The following is a 17954-nucleotide window of genomic DNA, read 5'->3' as shown; positions in this document are numbered from 1 at the left end:
TCTCAGCAACATAGCTTCAAGGAGCTACTGGGGCTCCACCAGGAGGAGGCACATTTCATTATGTTCAACACTGGTTTTTTCAATGTAGGTGGTGGGAAAATGCAGTCTCCTAATATTCCTTATGGACATGCAACCCTATATTAAAATAACTGTTAAAGTACACTGTTTATTCATTATACCAATATAATATTTACATTTAACATTGTAACATACAATACATACACAGCAAATACCTGTATGGCTATAGATAGATCATATCAACACTACTCAAAATGTTCTCAAAATAATTAAACTAAATTTGCAACAAATGCCTTAGTGGAGGGTTAGGGATAATAAGGTGGTCAAGGGGATTGAATTTAGAAAATAAATAAAACCCTGCCTGACTGCAAATGCACTCTGCATTAAGCATGGTATATTAGTAGACATTTTGTATTGTACAATATATCAATATATAATGATTAATTCATAAAATTTTAGAGCAGGCATAATGCAGTAAACTCAAGTTTTTATTTGAGAAACAAAACCATTTTACAATTTAAGCATCGCTGGAACCAACCTGTAATTACACCCGAAGAGCCAAGAAACCAAACCTTTACAGTGTGGGATGTCAACATTGAAAGTGTTAATAATGCTGAATTATAAAAGGATTACAACACATCACCTCAACAATAAGTACCAATTAGTCAGCAAGCTTGAGTCATGATGGAAAACTTACAGATGAAGCAACACAAGTGGCAACTACTCATTATTTTGACTTGAACTTCAATATGCAAGTTTTTTTAAACTGCAAAAGCTTTGATTTTTTTTCACTGTATGCTACATTCCCCTCTTCAAAATGAATTTGGTGTAACACATGTATAAGCAATTTATCCCATTTATATCTCAATTTACTTTGATTATTTCCACGCTTTGTCAATTTCATGTTTCTCCATTGAAGTATTCCTTCATTTTTTTTTTTTTACATATTGCCAATTTTTTACCGTTATATCAATTGACAATTCATATCTCTAACAATCATACGCATAGCCTTCATCAACATCCGCTTGACCAACACCTTCATGATTTCTTCTTTTGGATATATTAGAATTTAATTAAACTCTACAGCCACTTCTCTAGGAATCATGATTAACTTTGCTGTCTCCTGGCCATTATTAAACACTCACTTTCAAACATCATTATAATTTGGAAACTATTTATGGCATTCATTTCTTTGTATTATTTACAATGTTTCAGTATTTTGCCAGCCTAAATGCCACTTTTTACAATGTTTAGCTTACATGTCGTCACTTTTCATGCAAAAATGTCACAAGAGCAAACTATTTCTTGAGCTTGTCTCACCAACATACCACAAAGTTCTAAAAATGTCAATAAATAACTGTTATAACTACATTACAGCTACTGAATAACTCGAGACCATTCATCACCACTTACTCAAAAACCCACAATGTACTTGCAAGCAATTCATTGCTTACACCTTACGGTATTATGCCTCCGGGTCATTCATAGCTTACACCTTATGATATCATGCTTCCAGGTCATTCATAGCTTACACCTTACGATATGATGCCTCCAGGTCATTCATAGCTTACACCTTACGATATGATGCCTCCAGGTCATTCATAGCTTACACCTTATGATATCATGCTTCCAGGTCATTCATAGCTTACACCTTACGATATGATGCCTCCAGGTCATTCATAGCTTACACCTTACGATATGATGCCTCCAGGTCATTCATAGCTTACACCTTACGATATGATGCCTCCAGGTCATTCATAGCTTACACCTTACGATATGATGCCTCCAGGTCATTCATAGCTTACACCTTACGATATGATGCCTCCAGGCTGCTCATCCTCTCTTACATCTCCAGCCACAATATACATGTGCATCATTCACCACCATGTTTATCTTTCAGTGTCACAACTTCACATCTGTGATCTCAATTCTTTCCGTAAATTTGAATTCTATCACCTCTGTATCTGAACTGTTCAAGGTTCTATGTAAAACAATGAAACATCTGAAGCATTCTAAAAGAATCGTGCACACACGGAAACTGGTGTGTGCAACTTCTTGGTAACTACTCGACTGTAGTTGACATTGTTTATGCTCACTGTAATAATTTTAATCCCTACAAAGGAGTAAAAATTTTGATATAAAATTTGCAATTTAATAAATTCATACTGTTTTATAACAGAAAAAATCTACGTAAAATTCTAAATATTCAAACATCTTGCTCTAACAAATTTATAAAATGTTTATGTACAATACACACAGATTTATCTTTCTTAACAGAATTGTCGCATTTGTATATATATATATATATATATATATATATATATATATATATATATATATATATATATATATATATATATACTGTATATATATATATTCATATATATTCATGGGCATATTTCTTACATAATTCTAACTTGTTACTCTTCTAATACCTTCCTCGATTATAAAAACTTGACTATAGATTACAATGAGCTGTGTCTTGCACTGTAAAAGCTATAGCTAGACCCATGCTCGCTGTCTCAATATGGTATGCCATATAGTGTAAGCTAGCGCTACGTTTGTGTCATTATACAACACCACGTGTTTGGTCAAATTTTAATTGAAGGCATCTGAAATATCAGGGGAAGATTCCACATAAGGCTAAACCTGTCCAGAAATAGAAGTGCTTATGAGAACAAGATATAAATGGTAGTAGAAGTTGTATTCCCAGAATCTACACCAGGTATGATCCAGGTTTAAGTAACACATCACACTCGCTCCCACAATTAATTATATTTTCATAACCATAGAATGTATCCTTCAGCACCAAGCACACCACAAGTATCTATACTACTAATGCTAAATAATCCTTCCTTTATAAAAACAAAGTTAAACAATTAAAAAATTACACAAAAGTGCAAAATTTTCCTTAATGACTCTCCTAAATAAGGTTAGTAGATCACAAATATTTGTCGCTCAAACGCCATTTTCATGAATGTAATATTCTCCTCAAAGCCATATCTGTTCACAAGCTTCCTTGTTTATTCCCAATACATTACAGAACCTAACTCAAATTGATCCAATCTTCCGGCCTTACATATCAGCGCACCACCGTGCAACCGAGCGCATGATGCTGATGCAGTCATTTTTATTAGAGCTCAAATTTCTGAGAGTATATGAATAAGGATAGAATTCATCATGATCTACAGAGATTGATCAAAAGTTGCCAAGTACAATGTAATTACTATATATGTTTGTTATGTAGCAATATGTAGAATACTTTGACTATACTGTATAACAAAGCCTGCAAATGAGATCATTCAAAGCTTTATTATTCAAAATATATTGCACAGCATAACTCATTTTTTTGTATACATGAAGTAAAACCAGTAATACTTCCATAGACTGATGAGCCTGCAGCATGGATTGCATCAGTTTTATGGTGATTAATAATTTACAGTCAGAACAAAAGAAGACAAAAATATGGATAAAATATAATGGTGAGAATTACAAGCAAAGTAACAAAACAACTGAAACCTTAAGCAATATGAAGATGACCAACTTAATAATACAGTCTTCAATATGGCCAACTTCATTGAATAATACTCTTAGTAAAGTAAATGAATTAGAGGCAATATACAATCAACAAGCATCTAACGTTTGTGTTAAAACACACAATCTTGCAAACCACAACGAATCATTCATAACTTACAAGCTGGACAGCCAACATCTTCGAGAACCTACAAACCAGACGGAAACACAAGTGACTGCAACGTGCATAGATGTTTCTTACCAAACTCTCGGTCAAATGAGGCAAATACACATCAGTAGTTGAGCAAAGAGGTAAGTGAAGCAGAGATGATTAAAGGTATAAAGTGAGACATAAATGACATACAAAGAGTTCATGGAAACCAAGACAAAGTGTAGAGCTGCTATACACATGTGGAGGCTTAGTGATAACAAGATTCCCCAAATCCCATGGAGAGGACAGGTTTGGAAGACGCACAGGTATTGATAAGGTACAAGGTAAAAGGCTCTGGGATAAATGTGAACTATGTACAACTAGACAGACGTGCGAACACTCGAGTAGCTGTTGATCGTGTCGGTGAAAGGTCGGCAGAGTGTTTATGGATAGATTACCAATACAATAAGTCACTTCATCTTAAGTAATGTACAAACAGTGGAACTATGCATGCATACATATACTGTACACTCCAAAAAATTATCATATACAACTACATAAAATATATATATATACCTGTATACACATTATTATTCTTTGATGAAATCTTAAATATGTAAATACGAAAATAAGTTCTTATAGAAATGAATAGATATAAATTAAATAGATACTATATACCCACTTAATGTTGATAAAATTTCAAATATATTTTTAGGTCTCATTAATATTACTCTGGATATACAGCACAGTACTGAGGAAAAAAACCTATAACTGTAAATGTGAGCATTAATGAACTGCATTCCACTTTATAGTACTGTAGAATATCTTGGTAGAGATCTGTAGGCTTTAAAAGTTTTCCAACAAATAAATTATCTTGGATATGTTTGACCTTTTATGGATGATTGATGTACTGTACTGTATTTGCATGTAATAAGACAGGAAGTGGTGTTTTTCTTACTTACTTACTGATACAGTATTCCTGCACGGCACATCATATATACCCTGGCACATTTCCCATCTTAATTAGAACCTAACATTTATAAACTGACACTTCAAATACAAGTGTCAACAATGGCACACTGTTGGAGATAAACAATGACAGCACAGTAACATTGATGTCTTATTATTGCTAAGAATTATTTCTTAGCATTTTGCTGCCAGCACCTCACAAAGTTGTTAAGTGTTGTCCTATATAGTGCACTGAATCCCCAGTAATCTGGATCTTAATATAAAGGAATCTGTAATATAATTACAATTAATGTAATGGGCTAAATCTGCCAATGGGTTTATCCCTTTGAAAGTCAGATTTATTGGACAAAAAACTCAAATTACAGATAATACTGCAGTGAAATTCAGTTTCTCGCTAGTAATTTCAGATACAGTATTTTTTTTGTCTTCCTCTTTCAATAATATCAATAATAATGCATTGCTATTTTATAAATGTTTTTCTGTACATGTACTGTACAGTGTATCATTGAAAATCGAGATCATGTTGTTTGACCCGATTCAGGTCTGCAAGCAGTGATTTATTAATACTGTACAGTACTGTTCTTCATTTGGCTATTTATTACCACATTTTCAGAGATTTTACTTATGGCAAACAATACACACTTCATATTTAGACAATATATAAACAATAATTTTGTGTGTATGTAAAAAAAAAATGTAAGTTTTTACTTGTATTTTGTTTCACAGGACAATGCTGGTATCTCAGAGACAGCACAATGGACTTAGTGGTGTTATGCCATCGGTTAAACATCTGCAGCCAAACTGAACTGGCCTTGAAAGAACCATTATCAAAATAAGGTACCAAGCCAGGAAAACTATGTAGCGCATCATAGAATATTAAGTAATTCATAGATACAATTCATGATGTCAACAAAATAAGCAAAAAGCTCTAAGCCAAGCAATGTCAAGGAAACAGATGTACCGCGGATTTTAGTTAGGGACTTGAACAAGACTCAAAGGAACAGTGAAGAAGCAAAAGTTCCATGCAAAGTCTTAGAGGTTTTTCTTCCATCAAGTGCCCATGAATTAATCATGTGAGCTCACCACACAAACTAGCCAGTGATGTTTCCCACTCTCTGTTTTGGTGACAAGAGGAAGGCTATGGGGATATGTCACATTTGATAGTATTTTTATTATTCATAATGGAACACGAGATGGAACAAGCTCTAACGGCCTTTTTAGTGGCAGTAAAGGAAAACAAAATTTCTAGTCAAACTAGTCCTGCCAAGATGCTAACAGCTGCTCCAACTAGCAGTAATAGCAATTGAAGCAAGAGTGTCAACAATGCCTCGGGTGGCACAGAAGTGTGGAGTCCATCAACAACTCTGAATGTAACATTGTGACACCAAAAGATGCTGTAATCTCTACATTTGGCCAACTGGTATGACTAAATTTAGCTAACTAACTTGTACAAGGCTCAGAAGCTGTCACTTCTAAATGCCTGTGCAGGCGATGAATCACAATAACGTGGCTGAAGTAGTTTGACCAGACCACACACTATAAGGTGAAGGGACAACGACGTTTCAGCCCATCCTGGATCATTCTCAAGTCGAGAATGGTCCTGGACAGACCGAAACGTCGTCGTCCCTTCACCTTCTAGTGTGTGGTCTAGTCAATCTAAATGCCTTCTTTTCATGAAGTAGCAGGTGATTTATTGAGATATTCCTGGAAGATTACCTGATCACCAGGTTAATTCTGTTCTGTATAGAACCTTCAGATATGTTCATCATCTTTATTCAGGTTAAGTGTCTTAGTGTCTAACAAATTGGTCTCATGTAGTATTTAAACTACTTTCAACAGTCATGTATTCTATTCCACATGAAATGTGACACATCTTATATGAAAAAGTCTCATTTTTAACACTTAATTATGGCTTGGCTTTGCAATTAAAAATGTTAATAATCTTATGCTAATAAAATGCTATATAAATGTGTTTATGGTGTATTGTTTGCTAACCACTGTATCCAGCTCATTATTTAGAATGACTATTTACAAAAAGTTAACATGTAAATTATACACATGTTGGAATGAATCTCAACTCTGAAAATACAAGTTCCACAGGGCCAAAAATAGTGTGCAACAAAAGAAATGTGTTGAATATTGTATGCAGGTTCTATATTATGAACAACAATAGTAATTAGACATAGCATGTGTGTGCATATTTAAGACGAAAGTGGAAAGTTGTGTGCTGAGATAGGAGCAGTTTGAGGGAAGGGAACTATTGAGAGAAAGAGCCAAGCCATTATGACTATATAGCACTTGGAAGGGGTAAGGATAAGGATCTGGGATGGGACGTGGGGAAGGAATGGTGCCCAACCACTTGGACATGCGGGGATCGAATGCTGACTTGCATGAAGCAAGGCCGTTGCTCTACTGTCCAGCTCAAGTGGTTGGGTAAGGTACCCTGTGGTTTCATGACTAGCATGCTTCACTCTCTTACACACCTGGTTTCCAGTCCTGGACGAGGTTGGGTCAATTGAATATTGGTCTTTCACCGAATCAATGCCAGTGCTACCAACGGTAATTGAGAACCTGAATGTAAAACAGCTTGTGGATTATGTTGCGGTGAATAGCCACACCGATTCCAGTACCTTTACCGAGACTTAAATTTCTTCATAAAGAAATGAAGGAAAATATACAGTACTAGCATTTTGACTCCAGCTTTCATCTCTCCTTATCCTTATTACTAGGGGTTAAGATTAAACTACCAGTTAAATACATTAGCCACTTGCTCACGAGAGCCCGAGTCACTTATGAGAGCACGAGCCACTCATGCTCACATGAAAATGGTCACATTCAAAGTCGCACTGGAATGCTCTGAGTCTTTGATGTTTATTAAACACTGAACTGTAAACTAGTTTAGAAGCAACTGTATAACTTTAGGTAGCTTGCTCCAGTGGTGATCTTTGACTCCTTTCACATAAATCTTGTGTCTGCTGATACGATGCAACATCGCTGTAGCTTATATCATGATCAAGAGTGATCATGCCCCATCTTGCTGCATCAGCAATGGCAATAAAATGAGTCCATATTTGCTCAAGTTTTGGAAGATATATAGTGGGCTCAAATATCAAAGAAAAAGTATATGTTATATGTATATTTTATGTTATAATTACTGTACTGTATGAGGATGTGGAAATGCTATTTATCAGTGGCTTGTACTGTAGGTGTCGGCCAGGGGGTAGGTGTCGGTGGTACACAAATTGGTGGTACACGGTGGTACGCAGCCATTATCTGCCGGTGGCTGGTAGGTGTCAGGCTACGAGGGGGCCTCGTAGCCTGGTGGATAGCGCGCAGGACTCTTAATTCTGTGGCGCGGGTTCGATTCCCGCACGAGGCAGAAACAAATGGGCAAAGTTTCTTTCACCCTGAATGCCCCTGTTACCTAGCAGTAAATAGGTACCTGGGAGTTAGTCAGCTGTCACGGGCTGCTTCCTGGGGGTGGAGGCCTGGTCGAGGACCGGGCCGCGGGGACACTAAAGCCCCGAAATTATCTCAAGATAACCTCAAGATATATACACACACTGTAGCAACAAGGCTCTTGAGGGTGACAGCAGTACCAAGAATAGCCTTTGTTACAAAAAACTTAAATAACAAACAGTAAGTTTAATACCTTTTCTCCTGCCATACTGTATATTTCATTCACCTGCGCTCTCCGAGACTCGAACCATTGACTCCACATGTTTGAGGCAAAGGCTCTATCCAAAGTGTGGATGACAATTTACTGTCATCCAAGGACAACTGTACTACGAGACCCAATATGATTACAAATGCAAGTCATAGGAAAGTTTTAGAAATACCTTACTCAAAGGACTAAGAAGTAAACCAGGGTTATTCTGGTAAATAATAAAACAAGGTTTTCACAAATATAAGTACTGTACTGGGTACTGTACAAATATGGAGAGGCACAGGAGACAAATTTATTCATGGAATGTTCAAATGAGGGTCAAAGCAATAACCATTATACAAAAACACACCATTGAATGTAATGGAATGCCTCCTTCTCGGGGCCTACGGTGGCTCACTGTTGCTAGCTACACTGAGATACCTCCACACACACACACACACACACACACACACACACACACACACACACGTTGCATCAGCCATATAAGTCCATAACCGCCTACTGGAGACCAGAGGCCAAAACATGGTCTCTTGGGATTCCACCCCCCCCCCCCCCCAATTCCTTAGGTGGACACAAGAACAGACTACAGACTACTTCTGACTCCTATTAACATGCCGAGAGCTTTCCCCTTCCGTAATTCATGGTAAGCTTTTTCCACTAGTTTTCCCTGAAACATGACCTGCCTAATTGGCTAATAAATACTGCTGGGTGAAGAATTAATTGGGTAAATTCTTCACTCAATTACTGCTGGGTGAAGAAACCCCTCCAGAAATAAAGCAAAGCAAAACAAATAACTGCAAGGTTCACAGAATGTAAAGGCAGCAGTAAACAACTCTACAAACAATCCACCCAGTAGTTAGGCAAACCGTGATTAGTTTGACGTCTTAAGAAATGATCAACCAACACACCTAGTAGGGAAGGGGAGTCAACGAAGGCACTGAATCCCTTCCCAGAAAGGGCATTTCAATACATTCAAGACTGGTTTCTTGGAGGGGGGGGGGGGGGGGGGAGGCAAATAGTGACTCTGTTGCTATCCACGGAAAATAAAAGAAAGAGATTCACCAGAGAGCAGGGATCACACTCCAGGAGGGGAAACCCAATTTCCACGGAGACTTTAACAGTCTCCGTGGTGTAGTGGTAAGACACTCACCTGGCGTTCCGCAAGCGCTATGTCATGGGTTCATATCCTGGCCGGGGAGGATTTACTGGGCGCAATTCCTTAACTGTAGCCTCTGTTTAACGCAACAGTAAAATGTGTACTTGGATGAAAAAACTATTCTTCGCGGCAGGGAATCATATTCCAGGGACCTGCCCGAAACGCTACGCGTACTAGTGGCTGTACAAGAATGTAACAACTCTTGTATACATCTCAATCTACCACAAACCACACCAAGGACCTGTGAGGGCTTACCATGGCCTGAGGGGTAAAGACCAAGCAGGACACCCAGGCCCTAGGAATGCTCGCCAAAAAGAACACAAACTGAACATAGCACAAGAGCTGCAGTGGGCAAGCTTAAGTGCACCCATTAACCCTTAAAGACCAGTTTTCTCTCCCTTCAAGAGAAAACTGGACTGTTTTCTAAGAGAAGTTCCGGATCAGCCGGGCTGTGGTGGGTATGTGGCCCTGCGGGCCGCTCCAAGCAACAGCCTGGTGGACCAAACTCTCACAAGTCGAGCCTGGCCTCGGGCCGGGCTTGGGGAGTAGAACTCCCAGAACCCCATCAAGCAGGTATCAAGCAGGTACCAGTCATCATATGATGATACACATGGTAATGTGGTTGTCATCATATGATTCAAGCTATTGTTGTCTGGGTTTTACACCCACATGATGCAAATAAGGATAGAATAGCTGCATGTGGATGTAATGAAGTTTACCGTAATTCACAAAACAAATGCTGCCATTATTTCATGGTTGTGTTACTAATGTGAATACGGTTATCATCATAAAAATTACTAGACAAATGTAGTCTTTGTATACAATTCCATATGTATCCCAATGATGTTCAAATGGTTTTCACAACTCCATATGGTTGTAATGAAGTATACCAAGGAAAACCAAACATCAATTAGAGCCACTGTCATGTGTTACATGTACCGGGAACCTGCCATCATCTGTGGCCGGTGCAAATGAGTCGTATGCCTGTGTTTCAAACTGTATTGTCAGGGAGCCGGTCGGCTGAGCGGACAGCACACTGGACTTGTGATCCTGTGGTCCCGGCAAGAAAAAATGGGCAGAGTTTCTTTCACCCTATGCCCCTGTTACCTAGCAGTAAAATAGGTACCTGGGTGTTAGTCAGCTGTCACGGGCTGCTTCCTGGGGGTGGAGGCCTGGTCGAGGACCGGGCCGCGGGGACACTAAAGCCCTGAAATCATCTCAAGATAACCCATATGGTGCCAATTAGGGCCCCATGTTATAACCCAGCCTAACACCCATGCATATAACATTTATGTGGCTCTCACTACACCCTCACCCATGATTTATGCTCTCTACTATAGTATACACCCTCATCTATGGTCTACTCCCTCGCCTGTGATCTATGCTCTCTACTATGGTATACTCCCTCACCTGTGATGTAGACTCACCCACTGTTTACACCCTCACCTAGGTAATACCAATCGTACTCATAGTTTTGGGGAATTATGTGAATTATCCAGTTATTCAACTCATACTCGTGTAAATAAATAGAAACGGGTGATAAACAATCACTGAAACATGGAAGGAGAACAACAGGAATGGTGTCTTACATACCTCAGTGTCGGCAAAATTGGTACATTGTGTTAAGTGTTAAATGGTAACTCCAGAATGCCCCCAACCTCAGAGCTTTGCTTAGGAGACAAAAGACATTTGCACTCAGGGCAAGGCACACTACACAGTAGGCAGACCTCTGTGGTAAGAACACCTGAACACACCAGGTAACAATCCTGTCAGTGGGGAGGCAACCTCAACGACCAACTAGGGAAGGGCAACCCTAAACACACGCAGCTTGTGATGAACAGTTTCCAAAGTCCACACAACAAGTGGGCTTGTAAACACATGCATGTAAAGCAAATTCTATACAGTATAGTGAAATGATACACAATTAAATGAGCCCCCACAGGAGAGAGTCCAGAGGATAGCCAACACTCGCCTTGAAACTGGGACCCAAAGAGCTAGCAACTCAAGGGGCATGTCAGATGAATCTGACATCAGGCAAAGGACTAATCATTGTTGACATTGAGAGCCAGCAGCTCTCATGGTGCTGCCTCCAAGTGGCAGTCACCAGTAAGTAGAGGTGGTATGACCTAACTACTGGCTGGAATGTTTGCTAAGTTGGTTGGTTGTTTACCTTGTACTTACCTATTTTGCCTTGAGAGCATTTCTTCAGTAAACATGATCTAGAAAACCCTGCTCTCTCTGAGGAGCCCAGGTTATGAGCTCTAGTTCCCCCTAGGCTATTAAGGACTCCTAAGGTTCATGTGACACATGTATGTGGAGCTATCTCAGTGTGGATAGCAACAGGGACCCACCATTTGGCCCCTACAAAATAATTATATTGCACAAATGCAGCAATATGTCTTTTCCTTTTCTCATGGAGATACAAAAGCTATACAATATTTAAAAGGCTCTCAAGACTAAGAAAATCAAAACACTGTAAGTGATCACAGATGAAGGTAACAAACCTAGAGCTTCATATCAATAGAATTCAGTTTAAAAGATAATCTCATCTAATCTCTCACCCAGTTACTGTTCAGTCATGTTGCAAGTCAAAATTACTGCACAGTTTGAGCTAGTACTCAATCCTCATCACACACAACAAAATCCAAATATTATTGGATATTTCAGAATTAAAAAGTGGGCTTTTGAGTGTACATGAAAATCACTTTTCGGAGCAGCACACTCAGTTGCTTCCTAGGGCCAGTACCTACTGACCAATGTATAGGATCTGTCAGTCAGAGCAGGTTGACATTATGAATTGGGGCATCAAAGACTTTTTCAGACTGTCCCTTAACAGGTCATACTAGTGCCAAGGAGACACTGGAGAATACTCGTTCAGCCAAAAACATAAGAGTGTATTTACATAAGACTCAAAAGCCTTGTCAGGCTCAACTGTTTTATCGCAGAGGCTGTCAGGCAGCACTTGAGCTAACTAATGTACTAAATGACCTACCAGATAACTGCTTCTGTCATCAAGTGGCAACACTAAAACCACAACAAAACTTTCCTAACTGAAACTTCCGACATTCTTCCTGAACCCAAAGCAAAGAAACCCACCACCAAATGTAAAGACAGGGGAAAGGAAATGAATTGGTGCACTGGGTGTATCTCAAACGGCTGCTTCCTCAGACAAGTGTCGACAGGGAACAACCATTCTTTTCCAGCATTTATGAAGCAGTTGATGGTGACGACCGACATTATATACCTTAGCTTTAGTAATGCCTTTGTTACACGAGACTGAGTAGAAAGGAAGAGACGCGTGATACTGGGAAGAGGAGAGAGAGAAAAAAAAAAAAAAAAGACCTCATCCAGCTCCCTCTTCCAATCCAATCGAACAAACCCGAAGGAAACCCCCACACGTAGACCTCTGTGAGAACAAAATACAGAGAAGCTAGAAAAAGTTTTGGTCAGCAGCTAATGCCACATTGAAAGACTGAGCGCCACCCTTCTTCCCCCGATTTTGACAGGAAACACTACATTACTTTCTTAATGTACTCTTTATTTTAACGACATTTAGGCTCAGTTATAAACACAATGCATTAACTTCACTGAAAAAACACAAAATATAAATGTGGGAGTTGGCATTCTTTTTCTCTCACCAAGAAACTGAAGCTCAATATTCAAAAGCAACACACACATCTTGTCTCGGCTTCCAGGGTCATATCAACAAGGCAAGAGTGGGTCTTCACCATCCTGAATCACTGAAGAAATCATTGACCCACAAAGCCATGCAGACCCCCCAAATATCAAGAATAGTTTAGCAGTAGCATTCACTCGGTAATTAAAAAAAAAAATGTTGGAAATATTTATAATAGTTTGGTTCACTTAAATCGAGTTGGTCACTTTTTTTTAATACAAAAACGCTTGTAATCATTGGCCTGGAGTAAGAAACCTGTGGCATTAAGAATGCATGTGGCCTTTTGTGGTCCACAGTGCGGTCTTCAAAAAGTAATTCGTATAAATGAAACGCTTGAACTGTACATTTGTTTTTGACATACAGTATTTGAATGTTTACAGCCTCCACATAATACAATATACAATCTTCAAGAAAATATGGCATTCATATGACAAGTTTCCCTTCCTTGTCATTGGCCAATTGGTTGCCAATACTTGGTCTATGCAAGCATAAGCAGCATTCACTAATGCAGCACAAACCCACAGCCTAAATTAAACTTCCTAAGGACAACACAAACCAATAAACTGAATCTTCTGGGGTCCACTTGCCTACATAACCTGCTGGTGAAGGCCAATCACGATAAGCACGAAGAGATTGCGTTTATGATTCTGTTGTGATGTCACCACTACCATCTGGTGGCAGCTTGAGGTAATTAACTACTGGACCATTCTACAGTTAGCTAGGATAGGCTTTTATATTACATGTGGATGCACTTTCTGTGTACATTCAGGGCTGAATTGAGTATTCTCCAGTGTCTCACTGGTACCAGTATGACCTAGCAGTGATGGTTTCAAAAGTACCCAGCTGTGGCAGTGGGAAATGTCGGCCCCCAGATCTTAGCCAGAGACTACTAGTCTTGCCTTAGAGGGCAGCAAAGTAGGTTAGCTCAAACAGTGCCCTTCACACATACATTTATTGTGTAATTAGGCACTGCAAGAGCCTTGAAAGCAATGTAAAGTAACCTTCTGGCTCTACATGGGAATATAGTCCTTGAGACTGTTCAAAACAACGGTCAGTACAGTACTTTTGAATCATTTATAGGACCATAACTTTTGAAGCATTAGCAAAACTTAAACAATAATGTACATTCAAATTTCAATGTACATTTAACACAATACAGAAAACTATAAATAACATTAGCATCAGAAATAAACATAATGCTCTTTCAACCCGTTCTCGCAAATTTAATAAGTCAATATTGACTTATTAACTACGTGCATAGGTGATATACTAAACATAATAGATACCCTTAAAAAGATTCATAGAAAACACCGACCTTACCTAACCTTGTTAGTATCTTAAGATAAGCATCTTATTGCTTCGTAATTACAATTATTACTTAACCTATACCTATTATAGGTTAGGTAATAATTGTAATTACGAAGCAATAAGATGCTTATCTTAACATACTAAGTAGGTTAGGTAAGGTCGGTGTTTTCTATGAATCTTTTTAAGGGTATCTATTATGTTAAGTATGTCACCTATGCACATATTTAATAAGTCAATATTGACTTATTAAATTTGCGAGAACGGGTTGTGCTCTTTGTACCGATTACTCAAGATGAAATATAAAACCGAGACAGTACTGTCTAACCGAACTGTGGTCTCAATTCTACCCTGCATAGAAGTGGAGGGCACAAAACCCCTTTGCTCAGCACTGGAGTCTACTATACTATGTAAATAAACAAAAGTGGTTACCCAACAGCCTACAACACCTGGGATTACTTTAATAACACATAGAAAACTATCAAAACTTCTCGAGTTTTATTTATTTTTATGAATAGCTGACTACCGTTCAAAGTCCATTACAAATACATTAAACATTTTACACACCTTTATGAGTGAAACTAACTAAGTTCTCCTTAAAACCCATATTAATATATGGATTACAAGATTATGGAAAAATATATTAATGCACTTTATACATGTTTGTCACTACAAATAGATGTGGGGGGAGGGGCAGGAAGCAGAAATTCAAATCTGCCGAGTTTCTCTTGTATTCTACATGCACAGCAAGGCCCCTCCTCGTCCATCCTCCCCAAACTAAATATCGGGAAAGTAAGTAGGCCTTATATATTTGGTAGACTCTTGGATAGGCATTTTATATTTGGTGAACTTCAATCCCTTTCATATAGAATTTTTTCAAATCCGTGCACATAAGGAATGATATAGAGATTACATACTATAATGAAAACTGTTTGCTGAAAAAATGGCAACATGCAACTTTTGTAAAGAAAATAGTGTAACTAGACAAATTTATATCCAATCAATATCCCAAAAACAATAATAATAATAATAATAACGAACATATAAATCAATAATAAACTTTTTCCACCTATTATCAAATAAAAACAAACCAACTCATAGTCATGTGTGCACAGTTGTTTGTGCGGGAACATTTAAATTCCCTCCCATAAATATGGCAGCAGCACAACCAGGACTGTACACACCTGCTCCCCACTACCATCAACACATCTGCTGCCCACTACCATCAAAACAGTACTGAGAGGACGCGCGCACACAATGATGGCGCCAACATATATGTTCCCAATCATGGCGCCAACATGTATGTTCCCAACGATGGCGCCAACATTTATGTTCCCAATGATGGCGCCAACATATATGTTCCCAATGATTACTAAACAATATAATCCACATCTTCCTACACTGCAGAGTACTAATGAAGTAACATCAAGTGTTTGGATGATGCGCCAATTACAACACAAACTTGAACATTTACAATTCGAGGTTAAATGCGGCTCAGTATACTGATAGTGTATGGCCATATCACCCAAACATACAGGATTCCTTAAGCACAGTCCCCAAGTTACGGTAATAATATAATCAATCTACTTATAAATATATCTTAACTAACCAATGATATGAATATACATAGTGGCTGCCCTTTATTTATCTTTTTTTACATCACAAAACTTCACCACTTGGCTCTCAAAAGAAAGCACAGCTCTCAAGACTGCAATTTTGTAATTTGTACAAATATATCATACGAGTACAAAAATGATCTCAAATATTTTTGCTTCATTATAAGGCTCACACAAGAGTAATTGTTGATGCACTAGTTATTCATCCCTGAGTGAGTTTTACGAGACCAGACTTTTGGCTAATACAATCTTTCTCATATACACATAAGTAATCTTCTTCATCTAAACAATTAAACAATGCTGTCTAGCTCTGAAAAATAATACTTAAGGAATTTGATTGCTGTAAATCATATCTCATGTTCAATGCAACACTTCACATTCAAGTACAAACCTTTCTTGGTATGGTCGATTTAAATAATTAATAGCATTTTGTCTGATTAAGAAACTATGGGCAAAAGTGTCTACGCCTTACCTACACTACGCCTTGTGTCTATGCCTTACATACACTACGCCTTGTGTCTATGCCTTACATACACTACGCCTTGTGTCTATGCCTTACATACACTATGCCTTGTGTCTACGCCTTACATACACTATGCCTTGTGTCTACGCCTTACATACACTACGCCTTCTGTCTACGCCTTACATACACTACGCCTTGTGTCTACGCCTTACATACACTACGCCTTGTGTCTACGCCTTACATACACTACGCCTTGTGTCTACGCCTTACATACACTATGCCTTGTGTCTACGCCTTGCATACACTATACCTTGTGTCTACGCCTTACATACACTATGCCTTGTGTCTACGCCTTACATACACTACGCCTTGTGTCTATGCCTTACATACACTACACCTTGTGTCTACGCCTTACATACACTACACCTTGTGTCTATGCCTTACATACACTACGCCTTGTGTCTACGCCTTACATACACTATGCCTTGTGTCTACGCCTTACATACACTACACCTTGTGTCTATGCCTTACATACACTACGCTTGTGTCAACGCCTTACATACACTATGCCTTGTGTCTACGCCTTACATACACTACACCTTGTGTCTACGCCTTACATACACTACGCCTTGTGTTTATGCCTTGTGTCTACGCCTTACATACACTACGCCTTGTGTCTATGCCTTACATACACTACACCTTGTGTCTATGCCTTACATATACTACGCCTTGTGTCTACGCTGCAATTATCTCTTGCTTTTTCACTTGAATTCATCTTTGTGTTGCCACTAAAATATGAGAATAAGTTACTATCCTAATTCAATAGAGTTACCAATTATTATATTAATAATAGTCCACATGAAATGGCAAATTATCCAGATCACTGGAAACATTGCACAGTATTCATAAATAGAAATGAATGTTTTTTTTTATTCTTGATGACTATAAAACTGCATAGGACAAATTATAAACCAGTTTCCTTATATTTTTGTTACTGAACTCTTGAGAATTACTCTTCAAAATTTAAACTGTGAAAGATAACCCTGCAAACAAAAATAAATACAGTATATATATCAAATAAACTTGAAAACTTAACCCAGCTACATTAAAGATTTAGGGATAAAACGTCCTCAATACACACATGGTACTTTAAACACATGCTTAATTAAACACAAGAAAAATGCACGTAACTTAAACCTTTGAGAAGCTCACTAGTATGAAAAAACGTCACTAGACGCAGTGCAAACAGCACTTGCCTCAATGACGTTAATTTGTCTTCACTTTGCAATTGTTTTCTACATCAATATTTACTCGTGTGATGTACCTTATACAAGAATAAGCCAGAGAAGAAAGAGTACAGCCATCGCCATTAACACTTGAGAAAGGAAGCGTTCCTCTTGGTACTGCTGGGTCCCCGGGG

At 38.4% G+C, this 17954-nt stretch overlaps 2 protein-coding genes across 10 annotated transcripts in view; both read right to left on the bottom strand.

The window, feature by feature from the left end:
• LOC123749112 (uncharacterized) overlaps positions 1 to 3730 on the bottom strand; it is a 20805-nt gene extending 17075 nt beyond the window's left edge. The window contains exon 1 of the mRNA XM_069336029.1: positions 3713 to 3730. Coding sequence (XP_069192130.1) covers positions 3713 to 3730 — 18 coding nt within the window. The remainder of the gene's footprint in view (positions 1 to 3712) is intronic.
• LOC123750627 (E3 ubiquitin-protein ligase RNF185) overlaps positions 153 to 17954 on the bottom strand; it is a 46556-nt gene continuing 28754 nt past the window's right edge. For 3 of the 9 annotated variants that reach the window (XM_069333684.1, XM_045732736.2, XM_045732744.2), the window contains one exon: positions 14932 to 17954. Coding sequence is in view for 2 of the 9 variants with exons in the window: in XM_045732736.2 (XP_045588692.1) it covers positions 17860 to 17954 (95 nt within the window). In the remaining 7 variants the exon portion in view is untranslated. The other 6 variants (XR_011230011.1, XR_011230012.1, XR_011230009.1 and 3 more) reach the window with 6 other exon arrangements.

This window comes from Procambarus clarkii, chromosome 4 (genome assembly GCF_040958095.1).
Source record: "Procambarus clarkii isolate CNS0578487 chromosome 4, FALCON_Pclarkii_2.0, whole genome shotgun sequence".
NCBI classification, from domain to species: Eukaryota; Metazoa; Arthropoda; class Malacostraca; order Decapoda; family Cambaridae; genus Procambarus; species Procambarus clarkii.
The sequence above is the reverse complement of the archived record's forward strand: the minus strand, read 5'-3'. Positions and strand labels throughout refer to the sequence as shown.